General features: G+C 36.7%; 2 protein-coding genes across 11 annotated transcripts in view; one reads left to right on the top strand and one right to left on the bottom strand.

Moving 5' to 3' along the window:
• Positions 1-2,952, top strand: part of ATG14 (autophagy related 14) — a 42,369-nt gene extending 39,417 nt beyond the window's left edge. Inside the window, exon 10 of the mRNA XM_074290200.1 lies at positions 98-2,952. Within this exon, the coding sequence (XP_074146301.1) occupies positions 98-404 (307 nt within the window). The 3' untranslated portion in view covers positions 405-2,952. The remainder of the gene's footprint in view (positions 1-97) is intronic.
• A 3,236-nt stretch (positions 2,953-6,188) lies between these two features.
• The window catches only part of FBXO34 (F-box protein 34), a 53,049-nt gene continuing 33,753 nt past the window's right edge, over positions 6,189-25,484 (bottom strand). For 9 of the 10 annotated variants that reach the window (XM_074290199.1, XM_074290193.1, XM_074290190.1 and 6 more), the window contains one exon: positions 7,268-10,310. In XM_074290199.1, the coding sequence (XP_074146300.1) occupies positions 8,217-10,118 (1,902 nt within the window). In that variant the 5' untranslated portion in view covers positions 10,119-10,310 and the 3' untranslated portion in view covers positions 7,268-8,216. Of the gene's footprint in view, positions 6,316-7,267; positions 10,311-25,484 lie in introns of those variants that run through there. The other variant, XR_012486484.1, reaches the window with a different exon arrangement.

Raw genomic sequence — 25,484 nt, 5'->3', positions numbered from 1 at the left:
TATTACATAATTATCTCTAATTCTCCATATCTCATAAGTAAGATTACATATAAAAAGTGTATTGTTAAAAGGGGCATCCATCCCTTTGTTCCCACAGGTCTGGGCCCTTTGAAGTCAGTGCTGATCTGGAGGATTCCATGGAATTTTTGGATCCTGCGGCTGCTGGAGAAACAGACGAAAGTGGAGATGAACATATAAGTGATGAAGAGACCGACCTAGGAACAGACTGGGAGAATCTGCCAAGCCCCCGCTTTTGTGACATCCCTTCCCAGCCCGTCGAGGTGCTGCAGAGTCACAGCACGCAAGTGTCCCAGCCAGTTGCTAGCAGTAGTGCTGGGGGGATGATTTCCTCGGCTGCAGCCTCAGTGACATCATGGTTCAAGGCATACACAGGACATCGCTAGCAAACATCAAAGAGACAATGATAGATTTGCATAGTGAAAATTTCTCTCCCATAATGTGTAGTTTTACCTATTCAGTTAAGTAGTGCCTGGAACAAAAAATAAATAAACTAATTTTTTAAAAGCAGAAGTAAATTCAACAAACATTTATTAAACTTAAACATTTTTATTTACAAAGATTGACTGTGATGAGAACTTTTGTAAATTTAGGTAAATTCACCCTTATGACCACTTCACAACCTACATATCCATGGGTAAGCATTGAAGATGATGAACCTTGCACAAGTGGCCAGTAATCACAGAAGAAAAGGAATTTTGGGAACTTGAAAACATGATTTGTTTTTTCATAATATTGGGGATAGTAGTTCTCAGAATCCTAGTTTTTAAAATAACAAAGTTCTGTTATCTTTTCATTAATATGTAGAGAAATGATTGTATTTGCAGTCATTTTAAAGTTATTCTTTATTGATGAAAACTCACAACTTAAACATTTTCAACAAAATTGCTAGGTTTCATGTCCACGTATTTTGTACAAACAACCCAGTGTGTAATTTAGAATGTTGATTGCTTTTAGAGTTTGGTTATCATGGGTTACTTTTTTTTTTTTTTTTTTTTTTTTTTTTAATTCAAATGAGTTCATTTGTGCTGCTTTCTCAGATTATCAGAAATTTTATGGAATAGAGAGCACTTGGCTATCATCTTTCTTTTACTACCCACACACCAAAGAAACACTGGATTTATTTTTCGTAGGACCCATAGCCACAGGCAAAAGAGATAATAGAAACTTGCAATAATGTTCTAGATTTTTTTTAATCTATTTTCTTTTATATGTAATTGTTTAAGCTCAATTGGCTAGCTAAGAATTGAATTCCTGCTAGCCTCACTACTATGTGTTTTGAAATCCAAGTTCATTTTGTTAGTAGTGAATCTGCCTAGTTTGTGCACTAGCAAAAAGGCCCCTTAATTTAGTGGTCACTCTGGTGGTTTCTTCCACTGCAAGATTCCTTTTCTTTTCTTTTCTTTTCTTTTTTTTTTTTTTCCTGAGGCTGGGGTTAAGTGACTTGCCCAGGGTCACACAGCTAGGAAGTGTTAAGTGTCTGAGACCAGATTTGAACTGGGGTCCTCTTGAATTCAAGGCTGGTGCTCTATCCACTGTGCCACCTAGCTGCCCCAAGATTCATTTTCAATACAAGTTGATGGCAAGTGCTCCCAAGGAGAGCCATCTCACTTATCAGTTTAGAATCTTTGTTGCTTTGAAGATGCTATTTTTTACTCAGTGAGACTTCAGAAATCTGAAGTTTGTCCTTTAGAACAGAGGTTCTCTCCCCCCCCCCCCCCCCCCCAATGAGATCTGTCTTGTCATTCTCTCCATGTGTCAAGGGGACTGGTAAGGGAAAAGCCTTTACTGACATGCATATGTAGTTTTTAGATTTTTTGATACATAAGGGGAAAAAGTTCCCATGAAAATACGTGATACCGTCTTTTTTGTTTTTCTGGTGTGGTTAAGCCAAGATGCCTCAGAGAATTAATTTTGAGGCTTGTTCTTCCCATTTCCGTTCTAGTGATACTTTCCTCCAAACAAGAGGATGAGATGCATGATTTTTTTTTCTAATGTTGATATAAGTACCATTTGGTAGAAAAACCCAGGGTGTGTTATAATCCATTCTTGTCTTAGGAGTTCAGTCTCAGTGACCCTTTTGAGATTGTCATCCTAAGGAGCACTGGGTATTTTTATATAAAGGGTTATCCACCTTTGCTTTATCAAAACTCCATGATTTTGGGTCTTCTTTTTTTCCCCCATAGAAAATGGCAAAGGTAGACTTTACAAAAAACAAATAAACAAAAAACCAAAGACATTTAAATCTTGTTAGATGGGAGTCAGAAAGCTTTCGTACAAAAGGGTTAGCTAATCAGGACCACAGTGGAGAAGTAGCTATTTGGTGGAGTTGAAAGGAATTTGACTCTAGATGAGTATATTACTTAACGAATAGTCAATAATCATGGTACTCTCAATTGAGCTTACAAAGAGACCATGAATGAGATAAGGCTTTTAAAACTGCTTTATCTTAAACCCTTATTCAGCATTGAGTACAAGTTTTAAAATGGGACTTTTTTGTTGTTACTGTTAACTAGAAGCACTTTATGTAGTTATAAAATATCTGATCCTTTGGTATTGAGCACCTGAGAATTTTTAAATTTTGCATTGATCAACCATATAAGCATTCTCTTACATACATATTGTAACCACTGGGGTTTTCCCACCTTTCCTGCTTCTCTAAATCTTGTCTAATGAGGTGCAAAAAAAATTTGTAAACAGTTTATTAAAAATTGAAGCTGGTATTTTTTAAAATGAAAAGCCATAGAACTTGGTATGTGTCATGTTTTCCATTTTAAAATCATTTATTGAAACAATGTAATAGTAAAATCTACAGACACCAAAAAGGTTGTTTGAAATGGGCTGTGTTTGAGAAATTTTTTTGTAATAGAATATATAATTTTTAAAATGTTTTGCACATGTGTAAGTTAACAGGGAATAAAAATGGAGTGTCAATAACAAGTGTGGTTGACTGGTTCATTTAGAAGTGATTATAAGAAAAGAACACTAAATGATTTTTGCTAAAAAACCTAAATAAGTCTGAAAGCTCTTTGCAGTGTCATAATATAGAAATTTACTTTGTAACTTCCAACCCAATTATAACAGCATCCTGAGGACTGCAGATGAAATGTTTTTTAATGCAGTAAATCTAAACAGTATTCTACCTTAGGTATTTGTCCTTTTTCAAGTTCTAATTTTTTTTAAACTAAGCAGTGAGGATTAGAATGAAACTTGATAACTAATAATTTGATGAACCGTTAACTATACATAATTACCTAGCTAAGAAAAGAACAGAGTTCCAAAGCTCTTTTTGGGAAGGAGTTGTCAAAATAGCCCTGAGATGGTTGGAGCCCCTCGAGGGTGCATGGGCTTGAAACACACAGGCTAAAATTAGGCAAGGCTGGAGCAGGGGAACCAGAAATATATTAAGTTTTCCTCAAACTAAATACACGTACCTTGACACTCGCCTGCTTTGAAAACAAGTGGAATTCAATACTCAACACATTTCAACAACAGCAACAACAAAAAATGCTTCTGCATTAACTCCGCACTTGTTGCACTTGGTTGAGCTGCGGGGGGTGAGGCTGATGGAGCGCACTGCCCAGTCCTCCCTTTCTCCCCTGCTCTTTGCCCTCAGCCTGGGTAGCTAGCTCCTTCCGGGGGAGGGCTGTCAGGATGGAGCCCACCATGCTGAGCTGGTGGTAGGTGGGCAGGCAGCTTATAGGGCTGTTCCCGAAGGACAGCGTGGCTGCAGCAGTCTTTCATCTCCCAAAACAACTGGAGGGGACCTGAAGCAGTCAGCATATCCAGCGGCCGGAGCTCAGAAGACCCAGGACTGGCTTCCGCTTCCACATAGAGTACCCTCCCCCAAAAAAAGAAGCTTGGATGTGGGGGGTAGTGTGCGACTCCTCAAAAAGTGAGAACCTGGATGGGCTAGGCTGGAGAAGAACAGGCTGCCAGCGCATAAATTCGTTTGTGTTGATTCAGGACTCCTGCCTTCTGGAGCCTACGAAATTAACAAGAAACTTCCTAGGCTGATGCTTGTGGGAGCCAGTCCTGGAAGGGTCATGGTGACAAAGGTGACACACATTTCCACCTGCTGGGGGAGGGGGCGGAAATGGGCTAGTCAAAGGCAGCTGGGGGACCACACAAAACACCGATGTTGCAATGAGCCCGAGTTCAGAAGCCCCTGGGTGGAAGGAGCTGGGAGGGATCGCGGCCCCCACACCTAAAGCCGGGCAGCGTCTCGTCCTTCCCGTGAGCGCACCGCCCAGCATTTGTGGCGGCCTCGACGAGTGCCAGCGTGAAGAACCCATGCAGATGATCTCATCTTCTAAATCCCTGAGGGCCGTCGGGCCAAGGCCAGCCCGTCCCTGAGCGAGGGATGCTGCGGGGTCAAACTGCGTGCTTCTCCCACCACTTCGCAGACAACACTGCACCCTTACCAAGCTGGAATCGCCGGCTCCTCGGGGCCCCGGGGGGGCCGGGCTGGGCGCTGGCTGCTCCCACACCCCGCCGGGGCACCGCTCTGCCGCCGCCCGCCCCTAACTAACGCTGGCTGCGCGGAGAGCTCCACTGTTAGGTCTGCTCCCTTCCGCTGTGCCCAAGAACTTATTCATCAAGGCTTTTTTCCTCGGTATCTGGAGCCTCAGCTAAACCCGATCCTCGAGGACTGCGGCGGAAACGTGCTGCCCACCCAGGACCGCCAGGGGAAACAATAATGATGCCGATGCTATATAGTACTGACTATGCGCCTGCACCAAGCTAAGGACTTGTAGTTAATGTATTTGGCCCTCACCAAGAGCCCTGAGGTGAGCGCTGTTCCTGTCTGCTGTTACAGATGTTTTGTATCTTACACGGTATAGTGTGGAGGTGTGTGAGCATGCGTGGGGTGTACCGTGCTGCAGTGCGTGACGGCACAGGGCTGCTCAGAATGCGTGGTCTGCAGACGGGAGATCGGAGTTTAAAACTGGCCTCAGGCACTAGCAGAGTAACAGGGGCCTGGGCCGGAAGCTCAGTTTCCTCACCTGTAACATGCAGACAGGAACAGCGCTCACCTCAGGGCTCAGGGTTTAGCTGAGGCTCCAGGTACCGAGGAAAAGCCTTAATCATTTTCCCCATACAAATCCGTAAGACTCCTTAAGGAACCATAGACCTCTAAACTAAGAGCAAGCTATCTATCCAGGGTTGCTTTAAAAGATTTCTGGAGGACTTTTAACAGAATTTTAACAAGGATTGTGGTATAGGGAAGGAAGTGCATTTTTTCCCTAGTAGTAGCCCAGTAATGTATCTGGAAACTGCTGCGTAAGGACAATAAAAGGATCTAAAGGGACTTTTTCTTGTCAGCACTGAGAGCCCAGGAGTCTCACGGCCTTCAGCGACAATCTTCATGTGCCTCTGCCACATTGAGGTGGTTTTCAGAAACTTAAGGGGCTGACAACACTTGGCTGCTGCTGTTCATTCAGGGTTAACGGTAATAACTAGCACTGTCAGTTTCTTTTTACTTCTCATTTGAGATCTGAATGCACTCTAAGGTAGGGAGGGATAAGGAGTACCTCATTCTGTGAACAAATGATGTTCAAAGTCATGCAGACAGTAGGGTATGCAGTTGAGGCTGGATATGTTCTCATTTAAAAACCAAGACCTTTTCTGCCACCCCAGAGCTGTCCCTAGCTGAGCTTTAAACCCTCCATGCATTTCACACTCTCCATTGCATAACTAAGGAATGGGGTAATAGAAGGCCAATTTAGGGAGTTAAACACTTAAAGGGTTAAAAGTAATGTTAATTTTTTCAATTTATTATTTTATTAATACAAATACTGTGAAACCTTGATGTCCTTAATGACCTCCCTATTCCATGAGCTGTTGCATTTAGGGCTAGGTCCGATTCATGTGTCATTAATGTGCCCCCAATAAGACAAGCTCTTAAGAATGGGAGACAATTGTCTGTTTTATCAAGTATCCTCCTCATCTCTAAACAGTGTCAGGGACTGTAAGAATTGGTCTTGGATTTGGAATTTAAGACCTAGAGTTAAATCCCAGCTTTGCCATTTATAAGATGTCACACTGGTCTGTTCTTCAAAATGAAGTGTTTAGATTTGTTGAGTTGTTTCTGAATTTAGTACAACTTTCCTAACCAAAATGGGACACACTTTTCAACAAAAAAACATAATCTTCATTCACACAATGTAAGCATTCACATGGATTTTATTAGTAACCTCATTTTCACTTTCATGTTGACAACCAATATCGGTGGCTTTGCACAGTTGAGAAAAAGAGGCACAATGCAAGTTCCAGAAAGTTCTAGCGATGAAGGAACTGGGGAAAAAAAAAAAAGGAAAAGTGGCTAAGTCTGTGGGTAAATTAAATGGGTCACTTCCTATCTCCAGCTGCCCACCAACCTATGGCAATCAATGGCAGAGCTCTGACCCAAGCATGTGCTTTTCAACATGCTCAATCATGAGGCCAAAAAAGATTATCTTTAATCAACTCTCCTTTTCCCTTTGTAACCTCAAGATTCTTTTGACACCATGGCCTCAGCACTTCCCAGCTCAGGGCAGGGTTACCTCTACTCTCTCCTACATTTTAAGGGTTTATTTTTTTTTTCCTGAGGCAATTGGGATTAAGTGACTTTGCCCAGGGTCAAACAGCTAGGACAAGTTAAGTGTCGGAGGTCACATTTGAAATCTGGTCTTCCTGACTTCAGGGCTGGTGCTCTATCTACTGCGCCACCTAGCTGCCCCCATTTTATGGGTTTATTTCATAGTTTCTGTTAGGAAAAGTGCAGATTATTCTAAGTAATGTTTTGTTATAAAAAAATGTATGTAGAAAAAATGTTTTCAGGAATCTCTAGTATAAGTTTTGGTAATCACAGGAACCTAACTCCCTATTTCCTCGTAAGTTTAATACATTAATCTGCATTTTTTAGTTTCACATCATTTTCAAGAAATGTTGCCCCCACAAAAGTTGACTGATTATTCACTGAAAAAAAACAAATGTGGCCTACATTCAAATATATATAGTATATAAAAAAAAGAAAATTAAGATTTTCTTGAATCAACTCCCAGATCAAAGATATTTAGATATAAAACTCTGAGGAAGTTGAGGTCCAGTAAAATGACTTGCCTAAGTCATAGTTAAAAAGACAACACAGCTGAGACCATTTCAAGTCTTCTTCTCCCCTACCCCCAACTTGAAATCCTTTCCATTTTGCCACAACTGACTCCCATTCAATATGTTGAAAAGAAATCTCTATAAAATTCAGGTCCTACTTAGAATTTATATTTTATTGAAGTTAAAAAATTATAACCAGACAATATGGATAAAGTAAACAATTTTATAATTTGACTATACAGTACTCTTTTTATTCACTGATTTTCACTAACATAACAGAGGGTTGCTCTTGTCTAAATTTAAAGTTGTCCAGTTAAGCCATCAATCTTGGGATTTTTTAACAAGCTAACCCATCAGTATTTAGAGTTTCTTCCCAGAAACATTCATATATTATATTGGAAACATTCATATTTTATTCAGGAAACATTTGTGTTTTATACAGGATATACAAATCTGAGGCAAGATACCTGGGCACACAACTATAGCTGCAACGCCTTCCAAGCTGCATTGTAGTGATAAAGTTGTTCAGCCAGCTTTGACTATGTACAACAGATTTTAATAATGCTATTTACATTGGAGCTAAAAGTGCTCAACTACCAAGTAAAGGCCACCCTCTGCTTTCACAGCCTGTGAAAACAAAACAATTATATACACTGTAAACAACACAGGGCATGACATTCATTTGCTAACCACAAATAACAGCCTTAGATCAAGCATACAGTGATGAGTGATTTCTTTAAAAACCGTATACCAGAATTTGTACATCTGAATGAGTGTCATCCCCTTCAAAAGTAGTCCCTTTGGGACACTATATATTTATCCCACTAATCTGCATTTGGAAAATTTCTCCTGTCATTGGTGCCTGCCATTCAAACCATTTTCAACTCAAGATACTCCATTTATTCTCACTCCAATCTTATCTCACTGGCCTCCCTAAAACACATAGATGCCATCTTGAACATAAAGTTCACTGAAGTTAAAAAAAAAAAAAAAAAATGATCATATAATTGTTTAAAAATAAATCACTCATTACTTTAAGAGTTAAACCTCACACAGGCTCTAACAGTCCTCTTCAGCTTCCTCCTTTCTTATGGATACAGCCAGCTTTAACCACGCAGATCAGGAACCCAATGATTGTCATGGAGACCCAGCTTACAGCCAGGGACACCTTTCTGAGACCGGTGACAACACATCCAGTATCCAGGGCCATATGGCAAGGCTTGACAGTAGGGCTTTGGATGCCATCGGCAGAGTGACACATCCCCTTTCACATATTTTTTTTTGCATTTCTTACAGGGATCTTCTTTATAGCGGGGATCTCGAACCCAGCGAGAATCTGCTGGCCTGATGTTATAGTATTCAATGATAAATTTAAAATAGCAGCAAGTGCATTTAAGAGCTACCAAACTCTTAGTTGGAAGAAACCTGAAGATTTTCACCATTATATGATGGGGCAAGAAGGCCATGTACTGTGGAGGTTCCAGCAGTTGTTGGATTTTAAACCTTGTCTCCAAAAAGTCATGAGACACCTGCTTCTTCAAACAAGAACCTTCTGGACCCTGCAGTACATTTCCCATAGTACTTTCTGTAGCAGAATCAACCAGTGCAAAGGGCTCTACCACTGAAACACTTTCCCCCCCAAGTTCTGTATCATCTGCACAAGAAACCTCGTTTGAGAAAGATCTTGGGGAATTTCTTGTACTTTCACTCAACTCGGAACCAATTTTTTCAGGTTGATTAGGCTGAAGAAAGAACAGCATCCCTGGGAGTGGATCTTCACAAAGGCTTATACCAGAATCCTGGTTTTTCTCCACCTTGGACACAGAAATACTAATACACACAGACTCTCTCATTCTTTGATCAAGATTCTGGCTGGGAAATGGCACAATCTTCTTACTCATACAATCAACAGTCCCCCCTTTGTTTTGCATAGCATCTGATGATAATTCTTGAGGCTGGGTGCAAGGCAGAAAAGATGGCCCCTGGAGCTCCTCAGTCATCTCCACATCACACCTGCCCCGTATTTTCACAGCGCTCTGCTGCCCCGGTTCTAATGTTGCACTGTCCACACGGAAGTCCACACCTGCTGACAGCGAAGCAGGGGAGGCACATTCCCAAGACTTGGTTCCCTGCAGAGAAGAGCAGTGGCTGGCACTCCCAGGGGCATCATCTCTAGTTCCAGCCACAGCGGGATTTTCCTGGGCATCTGGGACTTCAGGGAACCCCTTCACAACTTCATTCCCCTCCTCCTGAGTGCCACTTGCCAGCAACACCCGGCCCACATGCCTTCGGAAGCTGTTATTTCTAGAAAGGCCTCCCCCCGTTTCCCGTTCCCTCTGCTGCTTCAAGCATTCCGACTCCAGCCTGGCCACCATGTCAAGCACGTGCACAGTCTCACCCTGTGGTTTGCCGCCTTTGGGGTTTCCTCTCAAGGGGTCCTCACAGGCTTCCAGGACACAGAAGAGATCAGAGGCTGGAGGTATCTCCTTAGATTGCCTTGTGAATCTCAGAGTGGCAGAAGAGTTGATACAGTTTTTGGTGCATGTAGCCAGCAGAGCACTTGCTCTCTGCTCTAAGAAAGCAACCATTTCGATAACTGATGCAGGCCTTCCTGGATAGAATCCATTTCCATTGTCACTCATGTAATGCAAAGAACAGTGTTCAATATCACAAGCAAAAGGCTCAGGCTGGTAGGGCCTGACACTACCTTCTTTCATTCTTTCTAACTGTACCTTGACTTTTTTAAGATCCACAGATTTCTTCCTTCTCTTAGTAGCTCTTCCATCAATATCCCAAGTGCTTTTAATTTTCATTGAGCCTATCCTGTTACTACACTGATGGGCTGCAAAGAAGGCAATTTTCTCCTTAGTATTGCCAGGTTTCACAACAGCCCAGATACATAATGGCTCTTCTCCTTCTTCTACTTGTTGGACTGTCACGGATGGTGTATTATTCTTATCTTTAACATTCAAGCTTTCGGCGGGACCTTTTCCACTCATATTACACATAATATTTGATGAAGTAATCCCACAAGGATCTATTCTAGACACTTTGAAGATCCGTAGTAAAGGAAGGACACTTTATCTTTTTCTTATTTATGCCTTTGACAGGTCAAATTAGTTCTCAGTTTGTAGTTTCCAAAGGTCAAACTTTCTTCTGCAGTTTATGATATGGCTTTACTCTTAGGTCAGTCAGATGCCCTACAGAAAAGAAATATATAATTAGTGAGATGATTTCTAGAAAGCTGAGGAAATAAATTAAGAATAGCTACATATTTAAGTAAATGTAATATCATTATGAATATCAAGAAGCCAGAGAAACATGGGAAGACATATTAACTTACCAGAATCAGAAGATACCACTAATATAAATAAAAATAAAGGGTGCACTCTAAGGTCCGGGCTAGCTCCTCTGAAGGGCTCAGAATAAGTCCTAGTCAGGATAAACAAAAGTCTTTGCCCCATGTTGTGGGCACCAAAATGTAAATGTTCTATCGTCTCTTAAGTTATAATCCTTCTCTGGGAGGAGGAGGTTTCTTTTCTGTATAATTTATTCCTTCAAGGTGAAAACTCCCTTAAAAGTTTGAACTAAAGGTGTGAATTCTGACCTAGAGAATTGTTAAGTACCAACTTAGCACTTATTAAGAACCTAACAGTGTATGATTATTGTGGCCCAATTTTATTTTTGAACAGAGATAATGCAAATATTAGAATTGTCTTACAACTAAATTGGTAGAACTGCTTTTTCCTCCCTCCTCCTCTTTATTTTTATTGCAAGGGGTGGCTCACTCAATGGATAAGAGAGAAGGAAGGTATAAAGACAATATCAAAAGAGTAATATCAGTAAATTTTTAAAACCAAAGAAATCCAGGCTTCCAGAATGAGCTTGTTCTTAACAAAAATCTGTCACAAAAACACCACAAGAGACTCATCTCAGCTGAAATAAAAACATTTACTCACCAGATGAGAGGAAAAAGGAATGTTATGTTTTAGATTGAAGGAAGGTGTTTATTATAAAACAAATATGAAAGAGCCAATGTAAAAGGAAACAACAAAATTTGTATCTTTTTTAAACGTCTCAGGACATACACTACCAAACATCTATTTAAATGACAAAATTCAACCCTTATTCCTCAATATCTTCTCAACATAAACTGTTTATTATGTAAGATAGGGCTGCATAACATGTAGAACAGTACCTGATATCCTAAGCAGAGGTTCTGGCTAGTGAAACCTATTGTTATTTCTCAATTCTCACATATCTCTGGCTTTAAGAAATACTGACTTTATTCCTTAATAGTTTGTTCTGTACACACACACACTTTGCTTTGCCCTGACCCTATCCTGTTATATTAGTAATAGCATTATAAAGTATTGCAAATTTCATCTAGTATTTCCAGGTATAGCAGAAAATGATATCCTAAGACCTCACATTAACTAGTTTTTAAGAAAAAAGTATTGGAAGTTGTCATCAACACAACTGGCTCCAGAGGCTTCAAAACAGATAGTTAATCTCACTTCCAGGTGCCTTTAGTACAAAAGCCAAGGCATGAGTAATCATGTGACTTCTCCCTCAAGCTTTAGACCAGGAACCCGTAGGTAATGTTTTCAGTTCAGTCAATACAGAATTCTTGTAAAACATTCTCTCTACTCTCAATGTTTTTCATTTACTATGGCTAAGTAATTTTTTTTTTTTATGATCAACTTCGCCAGATCTTCACCAAGTATTTCATTCTATTATCAAACCTAAAATACTAGCCTGAGTCAAGTCTGATCTACTACATTCAAGTTCCACATTTGAGACAGAAAAGAAGTTGGCTAAACTTACCTCAGTTTCTCTTGGAACCAACATTAGATTAACTCTAAAACAGAATCCACAAAAGACAGAGTGAAACAATTTTCCAGCTTAAGATAACTTTGGAAGAACTTCAAGAAAGGTCTGTACCATTTAGGTAAAAGGAGAGCACAGGCCAGAGCTGGCAAAACAGTGAAACCCTGGAATCCCAGCACAACAAAGCACGACTAGGGTAAGGAAAGTGCAATGGGCAAGCCACAAGCCCTTAGAAGCCCAAGGACAGAAAGCCAGTGGCCAGACCTCTGCTCCCAGGAAAGGAAACTTCCCCTAATACCTGAGAAGAATTCCACTTTAGAAATCACAAAATAGGCTAAAAAATGAACAAAAAACAGATCAAAGAAACCTACTTTAGATACAGGGAAGAGATCAAAGCAAACTAAGAGGACAAAAATATCAAAATGTCCATGTGAAGCCTCAAAGGGAAATATAAATATTTTGGTCCTCAGCCCAAAAAGCCTTTTTGAAAGAGCTTAAAAAAAAAAAAAAAAAAAAAAAAAAAGTATTTTAAAAACCAAAAAAGAGAAGTAGCAAAAAATTGGAGAAAGAAATTAATTATTCAAGAAAGAATCAACAGTTTAAAATAATTCCTTAAAAAAACACAAACAGAAAAAAAAAATCTATTGAAGAAAACTCCTTTAAAAAGTAGAATTAGCCAAATGGAAAAGAAAGTACAAAAACTAATTGAAGGGAAAAAAAAAAAAATGATTCAAGCGTCTTTCCATTCTCCACCCACCCCTTTTCACCCACGAAATTTTTACAAGACTCCAGGAATATGGGTATACAAAAATACACAAATCAAACATGTATTGATAATAAACCGTACAGAAATTTTGAAACAATTCTTTAGTATGTAGATTATTTTACCATTTATTAAAGATAAAAGATTTGCATTTTAACGAGATGGATGTGGCAGTTTATTTTTACCTAAATTTTTGTGGAATATCTGATGCTTTTTAACTGTTGTCAAACTCCATGACCATCACCATTAGTAAATGACATGACCCCAAATGGGATCAAAACAGTTTAAAAGGCTCTGCTCTACAATTTGGAACTATATCCAAAGGGCTATATAACTGTGCACTCTTTGCTGCAGTAGTGCCAAAATGTTTGTAGCTTCTCTTTTTGTAGTAGCAAAGAATTGGAAAGTAAGTAGATGTCTATCAACTGGAGAATGGCTGAATAAGTTATAGTATATGAAAATAATGGAATATTATCATTCTAAAAAAGTGATGAATAGGCTAGGGTCAGTTTGCTCTTCTTTACTCTTGCAGCCAACTGAAGCCTTAGGCTCCTGCTCTCTCAAAATGCCTGAGGAAATGCAGACCCAGGAATAACCAGTGGAGGAGGAGGAAGACTTCTGCCTTTAAGGCAGAAATTGTTCAGTGGATGTTTTTAATCATTAATACATTTTATTCTAATAAAGACATTTTTCTGAGAGAGATAATTTCAAATCCATGATGCCTTGGACAAAATCAGATACAAGAGTCTGATAGATACAAGTAAACCAGAGTGAGAAAGAGCTGAACATTAGTATCATTCCAGATGATCACACCTTTACCAGTTTGGATACTGGTTTTGGAATGATCAGAGCTGACTTAATCAAAAATCTTGATACAACAGCAAAGTATGGCACCAAAGCTTTTATGGAAACATTACAGGCTAGTGAAGCTATCTCTATGATTGGTCAGTTTGGTGTGGGCTTTTATTCTGCCTTTCTGGTTGCTGAGGTGACCATGATCATTTTCTAATGATGAACAAAAAGCCTGGGAGTTTTTAGCAGGAGTGTCATTCACTGTCAGGACTGCAGGTGTGAACCTATGGGGTTGTAGAAGAAAAATAATTCTGCATCTGAAAAAGTACTTGAAAGAAACAAGAAAAGTGTGAAGAACTCTCAATTTATTGGCTATCCAATTACATTTTGTGTAGGAAAAGAACAAGATAAACAAGTCAGTGATTATGAAGCAGAGGAAAAAGAAAAGGATTCAGAAGAGAAGCCAGAGTTGGAAGATGTTGGTTCTAATGAAGAAAAAACAACAGTGATTTCTGAAGATTGTCCTCTAACCTTAGCAAAATTATGAAAGATATCCTAAAAATCTATCACTGCATTGTCAGAAGCATGTGTGACTGGATAGCAAACATGGAAAGAATAACCAAGGTCCAAGCATTAAGCAAATCAACAATGAGTTACATGGCAGCAAAGAAATACTTGGAGATAAATCCTGACTAGATCTAGTCATCTTATTACATGAAACTTCTTTCTGGGTTCAGATTGAAAGATCTCCAGACACATGGCAATCAAATCTAAGGATGATCAAACTTGGTCTTAAAATTCATGAAGCTTTTCTAGACTTGTCTAAAGAAGTTATTTTGTATAAGATATTGAGAAAATTCTTGACGTTTTCATTCCCTCTGATGTATGTTTTAAGATAGGTTCTATTTATTTTTGTTAAATCACTTATAAAAATCACATGGCATGAACATGCTGTTTAAAGAAAGTTTAGTTTTCTTTTCCCTACTAAATAATCAATACTGTGATACCTTAGACATTCAAGCAAAAACTAGTAATTGTAATTTGCTTTGTTTTTATTTTAGGGAGGGAGAAATAATATCCTTAATATATACCAAATATTGTAATCTAATGTTAGGTCACTGTAACATTCTTGTAGTCTGATAACAGTATGTAATTATCAGAAAACTGATAATGGAAACGATTTACTCCTTAGTCTCTAAAATATACTATTTTTTGAGGTATCTTAAAAATGTTTATAAAACTGCCTTTTGAAATCATATTTTTATCTGTTTTATTTTTGTTATTATTTATATTTTATAATAAAAAGAACTGAGTTCCATTCTATTCCATCCATTTTTGCATGTATGAACCTTGAAATCTAGGAAAACAGGGGGAGAGGGAGAGATAAAAAGCCTAAGATTTATATGAACTGATACTGAGCAAAACAAGTAAAACCAGGAATATACTGTTATCAGGAGTATACGACATAACAGTATATACAGTAAAATATACAGAACATACAGTAAAAACAAGAATGTGGTATGATCAACTATTGTTACAGGAGTCACCTGCTGGGGATCTAATTCTGACCAGCAGAATAGATTCTTTCATGTGAAGAGGATGGTAACGATGCAAGGAGACTGAGAGGCAATTGTCCTCTCCCCTCTTGCCTCCAACATCTGTGTCAGTAAAGGCTAATTTGCAATTCCTTCAAGTGAGTTATGATTCACAATTGTGGGGGTTTTCAGAGAACTGACCTGCCCCTTCACACTAGGCAATTCTATGACAGAACTGGTTTTTTTTTAAATAATAAGCAATCCAAATAAACTCGAAGGAAAAATGCCATCCACATCCAGAGAGAGAATATGGAGACAATGTAAATCAACACATGCTATATATTTTTTTTTCTTTTTCTCTTGTGGTTCCTTCTCTTTTGTTCTCATTTTTCTCTCAATATAATAAACAAGGAAATATGCTTAAAAAAAAAAAAAGAAATGAATGTACACGTATAAAAAAAAAAAGTATTTTTACATGTAACTGGGAAAATAAAAACATGAAAATTTTAAAAAGCTGTGCTATACAGGATGATTTCAAGCCTAGAGAGACTCACATGAACTGATACTAAGTGAAATGAACAGAACCAGGAGATTATTGTACACAGCAAGAAGATTATACGATGATCAATTCTGGACATGGCATCTTCAACAATGAGATGATTCAAACCAGTCCCATTTGTTCAGTGAAGAGAGCCATCTACACCCAAACAGGGGACTATGGGAACTGAGGGCTGACCACAACATAGCATTCTCACACTTTGTTGTTGTTTGCTTGCATTTTATTTTCTTTCCCAGGTTTTTCTTTCTTTCTTCTTGATCTGATTTTTCTTGTGCAGCAAGATAATTGCATAAATATGTATATATATATATATATATATATATATATATTGGATTTAACATATATTTTAACATATTTAACATGTATTGGACTACCTGCCATTTAGGGGAGGGGGTGGGGATGGAGGGGAAAATTTGGAACAAAAGGTTTTGCCAAAGTCAATGTTGAAAAATTACCCATATTTTGCAAATAAAAAGCTTTTAATAATAATAATAATAATTTTAAAAAAGAAAGTAAATGTAAAATTAAAAAAAAAAAAAGCTGTGCTGTAGAAGAAATTGAGAATCAATCTAAAGAATGAAAAAAAAAAAAATGTAAAATGCCTCACCAAAAAAAAATAACTGATCTAGAAAAGAGATCCAGGAGGAAGAATTTAAACTTTACTGGACTACCCAAAAACTATGATAAAAAAAAACCCTGGATAGCACCTTTCAAAAAATTATCAAGGAAATTTCAGAATTATTAGTTCAAGGAGAAAATATTGTAAGCAACCAGAGGGAAATAATTCAAATACCAGGAGTCAGAATTACACAATACTTAGCAGCTTCTATATTAAAGGGTCAGAGAGCTTGCAATATCAGATTCTGGAAGGCAAAGGAACTTGGATTACAACCAAAAATCGACAACCAGCAAAACTGAGCATAACCTTTCAGGGGGAAAATGGAAATTAGGTGAAATACGAGATTTTCAAGCTTTTCTAATGAAAAAACCAGAGCTGAACAGAAAAAAACTTCAAATACAAGACTCAAGAGAAATATAAATCTGAAAGGTATTGTACACACAAAACCAAGGCAGTCAAGATTAAAAGGTGTAATGTCCAGACTAGTTTTCTGGAGGTCTTCTGCAAGAATGAGTCTTGGTCTCAGCAGGATAGACACCATGAGGATAGTCAGGAATAGAGTCTAAAAGTCTTTATTGTCTCCCTCACAGTCTATTCACTCTGTGTTCCCAGTTCTCTCTGTCCTTACATACCCTATTACAATTACATCATTACACCATATTGAATACCTATGAAGTAGCGAACCATTACATCACTATACTAAGTACCAAATTTCATCAATTCACTGAGTTAACACTTTGTTGTAAGTATCCTTGTTTCAAATATACTTCTCCAGCGTTCCCACTTTAATTTTAAAACAGGTGGGTCACACACTCCCTGACTTCTTAGGAAGGGAGGTGAAAACACCAAAAAGGAAGTGATCACACCCTCCCTGACTTCTCAGAGAGGTGAGAACACCAAAACAGATATCCTTAGCAGGTTTCCTCTGAACTGAAGGGTTTTACTTGAAACAGGCATATATAAATCCATCAGCATGGGAGGTGTTACACAAGCACATAGCAATATAGCACAGGATAATAAGAGCTAGCATGATTGCACACAATACATTTTGCTGAGTGGACTGAAAAGGAGTTCTACTCTCTTTATAGTTAAGTTATGAGAGTATACAGCACAAATGTTAATTTGCATCTGTAAAGATAGTTGGTCCTTCAAAAGAAGTCTTAGAAACCTTTTCTTCAAAAATCCATTGCCAATTATGTAATAGCTGGATTTGTTATCTTTAATGGAGACTTGTGTGTAAAATTTGGAGCTGTAGCCAATAAAATCTGCCACTCATGGATGGTTTCACAGCATATATTAATTTATGCACTGGTATAAAAGGTGTATATATCTTGTCAGGTCTTATCCCAGATAATTATACTACTTTCTTAACAGCCTTTAATAAACTTCTAGCCACAAGCACTGGGTAAGGAGTAAGGCTTTGTTCTGCTTGCAGTTGGAGGGTGACCCACTCAATCACACTGTGTCCTCGATGTAGCAAAAACTGATATTTCCAAGGGTTTCTGAGTAATTCTTTCAACCACACTGGATAATGCCAGTTCAACTTCTCTCACAGCCTCTTGAGCTTCTTTAATAAGCTGGTATGGTAAGTTTAAAGCAGTGTCTCTCCTTAAAATGTCATATAATGATTGGAACTGATAGGTAGTTAAGCCTAGCACTGAATGCATCCATTGGGTATCTCCTATAGATTTCAGAAAATAATTTAAGGCATTCAATTTCTGTTCTTAAAGATAGCTTTTGTACTCTAAGCACCTTAGGATATACGTCATATCCTAAATATTGAAAAGGAGCATGTCTTTTAATTTTTTCTAGAGCCATATGCAATTTGTAGTTCCTTAGTGTTTCTATGGTCTTTTGTAGATATGCTTCTAACATTTGCTCCTCAGATGCACACCCCAAGATATCATCCATGTAATGTAACAACATAACTTTTGGAAATGCTTTTCTTACTGGAGTAAGAGCAGCAGCCACACACATCTGACACACAATCGAGCTATTTTTTATTCCCTGTGGTAAAATTGTTCATTCATATCTTTTATAAGTCTCAGCAACTAAATTAATGCTGGGTTCTAAAAAATAAATCTTTTTATATCCTTATCCAGAGGGATAGAATAGAAACAGTCCTTAATGTCTATAACCTAAAGAGGCCATTCTTTAGGCAATTGAGTAGGAGATGGAAGTCCAAGCTGAAGAGTTCCCATAATTTCCATCTGTTCATTTACTTTTCTTAAATCAGTAAGATTTTCTCCATTTTCCAGATTTCTTTCTTACAACAGGGGATTTAGAAATTTTAGAGATTTAGAAAAGGTAAGTATCCTTGGTCAAATTGCTTCTGTACTATATCTAATAAAACCTGAAATTTATTGCTTAAAGGCCACTGTTCTATCCACACTAGTGTATCCGTTTTCCATTCAATAGGAACAGGTGAGAGGGCAGGCAGGCCTTCAACAGCAGCCCTGCCTAAAAAACTGAAGTATTTATTTGTAATCCTAACTGTTGTAAGATATCTCTTCCCCATAGACTGACGGGGATTTTTTCTACTACAAAAGGAATAAAAACTCCTTTTTCAAAAGGGAAGCAAGAAACTGGAGAAAAAATTTTACATCCAAGGTTTCTAATAAAGATCTCATTTCTAAAATATGTAGAGAACTGACTCAAATGTATAAGACTACAAGCCATTCGTATACCAATGTTGAAATGGGTTCATGATCTAGAGATAAAGAATATTATAAACAAATTAGAAGAACATAGGATAGTTTAAATCTCTGATCTGTGGAGGAAGGAATTTGTGACCCAAAGGAGAACTAGAGATCATTATTGATCACAAAATAGATAATTTTGACTATATTAAGTTAAAAGGTTTTTGTACAAACAAAACTAACGCAAACAATATTAGAAGGGAAGCAATCAACTGGGAAAACTTCTTTACATCCAAAGGTTCTGATAAAGACTTCATTTCTAAAATAGAGAATTAATTCACATTTATAAGAATTCAACACTTTCTCCAAATAATAAATGGTCAAAGGATATGAACAATTTTCAGATGAAGAAATTCCTTAGTCATATGAAAAGGTGCTCCAAATCACTATTGATCGGAGAAATGCAAATTAAGACAACTCTGAGATACCACTACGCACCTATCAGATTGGGTAAGACAACAGGAAAAGATAATGACCAATGTTGGAGGGGATATGGGAAAACTGGGACACTGATACATTTTTGGTGGAACTGAACAACTCCAATCATTCTGGAGAACAATTTGGAACTATGCTCAAAAAGTTAGCAGTGTTTCTACTGGACTTATATCTCAAAAAGATCTTAAAGGAGGGAAAGGGACCCACATGTGTAAAAATATTTGTGGCAACCTTTTTGTAGTGGCAAGAGCCTGGAAACTGAATGGATGCCAATCAAATGGTGAATGGCTGAATAAATTGTGGTACATGAATGTTATGAAATATTATTGTTCTGTAAAAAACGACCAGCAGGATGATTTCAGAGAGGCTTGGAGAGATTTACGTGAACTGATGCTAAGTGAAATGAGCAGACTCAGGAGATCATCATACACGGGAACAAACAAGACTTATACAATAATCAATTCAGACAGACATGACTCTCTTCAACAATGAGATGATTGAAATCTGTTCTAGTTGTTCAGTGATGAAGAAAGCCATATACATCCAGAGAGAGGACTGTGGGAACTGAGTATGGACCACAACATTGCATTTTCACTCTGCTGATGTTTACTTTCATTTTGTTTTCTTTCTCAGGTTTTTTTCCCTTCTTGATCTGATTTTTCTTGTGCAGCAAGATAACTATAGAAATATGTGTATGTATATTGGATTTAATATATTTAATATGTATTGGACTGCCTGCTATCTAGGGGAGGTGGAGGAAAAGAGGGAGAAATTTGGAACAGGAGTTTTGTAGGGGTCAATGTTGAAAAATTACCCATGCATGTTTTATAAATAAAAAGCTTAAAAAAAAAAAAAAACCACACAAGTCATTCCCCAATTAATAAATGGTTAAAGCATATGAAGACAATTAAAACCATTTCTAGTCATATGGGAAAATGCTCTTCATCACCACTGATTAGAGAAATGCAAATTAAGACAACTCTGAGGTATCTCTCAGACTGACAGGAAAAGAAAAATGATAAAATGCTGGAGGGTATATGGGAAAATTAGGACACTAATATATTGGTGATGGGGTTGTGAACTTATCCAACCATTGTGGAGAGCAATTGGAATTATGCTCAAAGGGCTACTAAACTCTGCATACTCTTTGATCCAGCAGTGCCTCTTCTGGGCCTATATCCCAAAGAGATTATAAAAAGAGACCCACATGTGCAAAAATGTTTGTAGCAGCCCTTTTTGTGGCGGCAAAGAACTGGAACCTGGATGCTCATCAGTTGGGGAATGACTGCATAAATTATAGTATAGGAATATTATTGTTCTACAAGAAATAATAAGCAGGATGATTTCAGAAAAGCCTGCAAAGACTTATATGAAATGCTGCTGAGTGAAGTGAGTAGAACTAAAAGAACAGTGTACATTGTAACAAAATTATGTGATGTTCAACCGTGATGGACATTTGCATCCACAATGTGGATGACAGAAACTGAATATGGATCACAACATAGTGTTTTCATCAGTTTTGTTGTTGTTTGCCTCTTTTCTTTTCTTATTTTTTCACTTTTTTGATCTGAATTTTTTATGCAGCATGATAAATGTGGAAATATGTTTAGAAGAAATGCAACCTATATTATATTATTTGCTGCCTAGGAAAGGGAGAAGGTAGCGAGAAACAATTTTGGAATGGAAGGTTTTGCAAGGGTGAACACTGAAAACTAACTTTGCCTGTATTTTGAAAAACAAAAAGCTATTTAAAAGAGAAATATAAAAAGGTTATTACACAAAAAGGTGGGGGAAGGGGGAGGGGGAAGAATCAGTATTCAGTAAGGTTAAATTGTTTACACCCTGACATGGGAAGTGACACTTGTAACTCCTAAGAACTGTATTTCTCTTAGGGCAGTTAGGAGTATACTTGGTCAAGAGTATGGGTATAAGTAGACTTTGATAGAATGAGAAAAAGGATTGTACTGGGAGAAGGGGGAAGCAGAATAGGGCAAATTATCATATGAAGTATAAAAGACCTGTTAAAATAAAAGGAAAGGAAGAAGTACAAAATGTTGAACCTTATTCTTATTATTAAATTTGGACTCAAAGAGGAAATAATATACCCACTCAGATACTGAAATTTATCTTATCCTATAGGAAGGGGGGAAAAGGTGAAAGGAAGGTGGGGCTGATAGCAAAGGTACCAAAGATAATGAAATAATATCAATACTAAACATATATGCACCAAGTGGTATAGTGGCCAAATTCTTTTTTTAGTAAAACTTTTTATTTTTAAAACATATGCATGGGTAATTCTTCAACATTAGCCCTTACAAAACTTCCTTTCCTTCCTTTCCCCCATGCCCTCCACTAGATAACAAGTAGTCAATGTATATTTCTACCATGTTTAACATATATTGAATATATGCATACATATTTATACAATTTATACAATTATCATTCTGTATAAGAAAAATCAAATCAAATCAGCTTAGAGAGAGACAGAGAAGCAAAATAAACTGCAAGAAAACAACAAAAAGAGTGAAAATGCTATGTTGTGAACCACACTCAGTTCCCACGGTCCTCTCTCTGCATAGATATCTCTCTTATCACTAAACAATTGGAACTGGTTTGATTCATCTCATTGTTCAAGAGAGTCACGTCCATCAGAATTGATCATCATATAATCTTGTTGCTGTGTATAATGATCTGCTGGTTCTGTTCATTTCACTTAGCATCAGTTCAAGTAAGTCTCTCCAGGAATGCAGTTCTTAAAAGAAAAATTGAGTTAGAGGAAGAAACTATACTACTGGGGGATCTAAATTCCCTTTCTCTAAAAACTAGATAAATCTAACCACAAAATAAACAAAAAGTTAAGGAAGTGAATAAAATTTTAGAAACTTGGATATGATAGACCTCTGGAGAAAAAACAGGAATAGAAAGGAATATACTTTTTTCCTTAGCATTACATGATACCTACACAAAAACTAATCGCATATTAGGGCATAAAAACCTCATAATCCAATGCAGAAAGGCAAAAACATTAAATGCATCCTTTTCAGATCATGATGCATTAAAAATTACATGAAAAAAAGCAGATAAATTGAGTATGCAATTTTAAAAGCTAAAAGCAAAAATTTTAAATCCCCAATTAAATATCCTAAAAATCAAGTGATATTAATAAAATTGAAAGTTAGAAAAATGTTGAATAAAATTAATTTTTAAAAGTTGGTTTTATGAAAAAAAATCTTGATTTATTTGATTAGAAAAAGGAAAGAACCAAATTACCAACATCACAAATGAAAAATGGCAAACTTACCACCAATGAAGAAATTAAGAGATAAAATATCTAAATTAATCTCTTTATTCAGTGACATACCAATCCAATTATCAAAAAATAATTTTATGGAACTAGAAAAAATAAAATTTATCTGGAACAGAAGCTCAAAGATATCAACAAGGGAATCAATAAAAAAATACAAAAAGTAACCATACTAGATTACAAACTACATTACAAAGTGGTAATTTTCAAAAACAACCTGGCACTAGCTAAGGAATAGTGCTGGATTGATGGAATAGATAGGTGAAACCTCCATTAATAAATTACCATAATCATCTAGTATAATAATCCAAGTTTTTAGAACAAAAAATTCACTATCTGACAAAAAACTGCTAGAACTGGAAAACAGTATGGCAAAAACTAAATATAGACCAATATCTATCTCACATCATATAACCAAAAAAGTCAAAACAAGTACACAATTCACACCTAAATGGTAATCTTATAAGCAAATTAAGAGAACATGGAATAATTTGTCTGTTATATTTGTTCAAAAGCAAAGGAATTTAGAATAAAAGATACAGAGATCATTACAAAATAAAAAACAGATAATTTTAATTGTATACAAATAAAATGAAAAGTTTTTGTAGAAACAAAACCAAGGCAACAAAAATCTGAACTTAGGTCCTCCAGATACTAGGCATAGTGCTCCACCTATTGTGCCTGATCCCACTTCTATGTGTCTTTTACCTCTAAACCAAGGGACATTAAAGTTTATGCTTATTTCTGCAACTACAATTTTATAGATTAAAAGACAAGTAGAACTATTAAGTACTGATAATTAACCAAAACCCTATCAATTCCTTCTAGCAACAAAGGTATAATTTTATAATCCAAATCTTAACATAATACATTCTGGACCCCTTACAGCATCCTCAAAAAGCACTCACTAAGACCAGAATTAAATGAATGTTATTCAAATCTCAAATAGATTCTTCAACCTACAAAATTGAATAAAACAATCTTATTACTTGTCAATTCTAAACACTTTACAACAACTTTAAAACTTTTTCTTTGTTTTGTTACACTTTTTTTTTTTTTTTTTACATCACCTTAATTTCAACATACATTTATCTCTTTCTACTATGTCCAATGAGCTATGCCTGGTAATTGTTTAAAAAGAGCAAGTAAAAAAACAATTCAGCACAACCAAAATTATCTGAAACCACTATTCCAAACCTTTGATCCCAAACATTTGCATTTTCCCAATTCTGAGGCTAAACTTGATTGCAATAATTAAGAGTTTTGCTTTCTTGGTTTTCTTTTCTCTTCCTCTTACATTGTTATAATCATTGGATTTACTGTTTTCTTTTTTCTGCTTGCTTTACTCTAAGTCAGATCAGACAGGCTTCTCTGAATTCTTCTTGTTTTTTCTCAAAATCCAGTAATTAATACTTTCTATCATTCAAGAACCATAACTTCTCCCCTAAATGAAGAACATCTACTTTGCTTACAGTTCCTTGCTACCAGAAAATGTTATGATTACTTTATTCATATGGACCTTTTTGCTTTTGATGTGCCTTTGATACCAGTGGGATTTCTGGTAGATCAATGAGAGTTTATAGTTTAATCATTTCAAAACAAAACCACTTTAATGGCAATCACCTTTCAGAATGGGTGGACCAATTCAGAGACACACCAACAGCAAATGTGCTGTTACTTTTAAAAGTAACTCCAACGTGAACTATTTTCTGTATCATCTTTGTCAGTTTTGGGAGTATGAGGCAACACTCTCTTAATAATTTAGTCAATCTTTGACTTGGTGTTATTTGTTTGTAACTTCTTTTGACAATTGTTGGCTCATATAATTTGATCATATTTGTTCAATGATAAATGACTGGTTTTATTTATCTGGTTTAAATTCCTATCCATCTTAGCCATCAAAAAGAATAGTATCTGATGCAAACATTTTGTTGAACATGCCTATTCTTATTTTCATTGATTATATTCATGAAAAAAAAAAAACCTTTACAATTTTATATAACCAAGATTATCTATTTTATGCTTTGTGACTCCCTCTATTGCTTATTTGATTAAAAAATTCACTCTGGCCACGAACATTTCAATTACCTAATCTTATTTTCTTTTGGTATGATTCTCTGATATATACCCTGTGCATCTAGATTAGACTATGATCTAAAACTTAGTACTTACCAGACACTTAGTTTTCTCAAGAGTTCTTACTATGAAAGGATATTAAAAAGATCCTTTTTAGTTCAAATGAAAATAATATTAAGAAATATTTTCTCAGGCCTAAGCAAAGCCCTTTCCAGACTTCCTGGTTTGAAGATTTAAGTCAAGTACAAAAGGTCTTTCTTAGAGAAGTGGACAAAAGTACCTCTTTGGCTCACATCATACTCATTGTGACCAACGTTTTTTCATTTTAAAAAGATCCGGTCAGCGAATATAATAAAGATGACAATACTCCCCAAACTAATCTATTTATTTAGTGCTATACCAATCAGACTCCCAAGAAACTATTTTAATGACCTAGAAAAAATAACAACAAAATTCATATGGAAGAATAAAAGGTCAAGAATTGCAAGGGAACTAATGAAAAAAAAACTCAGAGGAAGGTGGTCTAAGTGTACCTGATCTAAAGCTATATTATATAGCAGCAGTCACCAAAACCATTTGGTATTGGCTACGAAATAGACCGGTAGATCAGTGGAACAGATTAGATACAAAGGACAAAAAAGGGTACATCTATAGCAATCTAATCTTTGACAAACCCAAAGATTCCAACATTAGGGATAAAAATTCATTATTCGGAAAAAACTGTTGGGAAAATTGGAAATTAGTATGGCAGAAATTAGATAT

The sequence above is a fragment of the Sminthopsis crassicaudata genome, chromosome 2 (genome assembly GCF_048593235.1).
Source record: "Sminthopsis crassicaudata isolate SCR6 chromosome 2, ASM4859323v1, whole genome shotgun sequence".
Lineage (NCBI taxonomy): Eukaryota > Metazoa > Chordata > Mammalia > Dasyuromorphia > Dasyuridae > Sminthopsis > Sminthopsis crassicaudata.
Note: the sequence above shows the minus strand (reverse complement) of the source record. Positions and strands in the feature narration are given on the sequence as shown.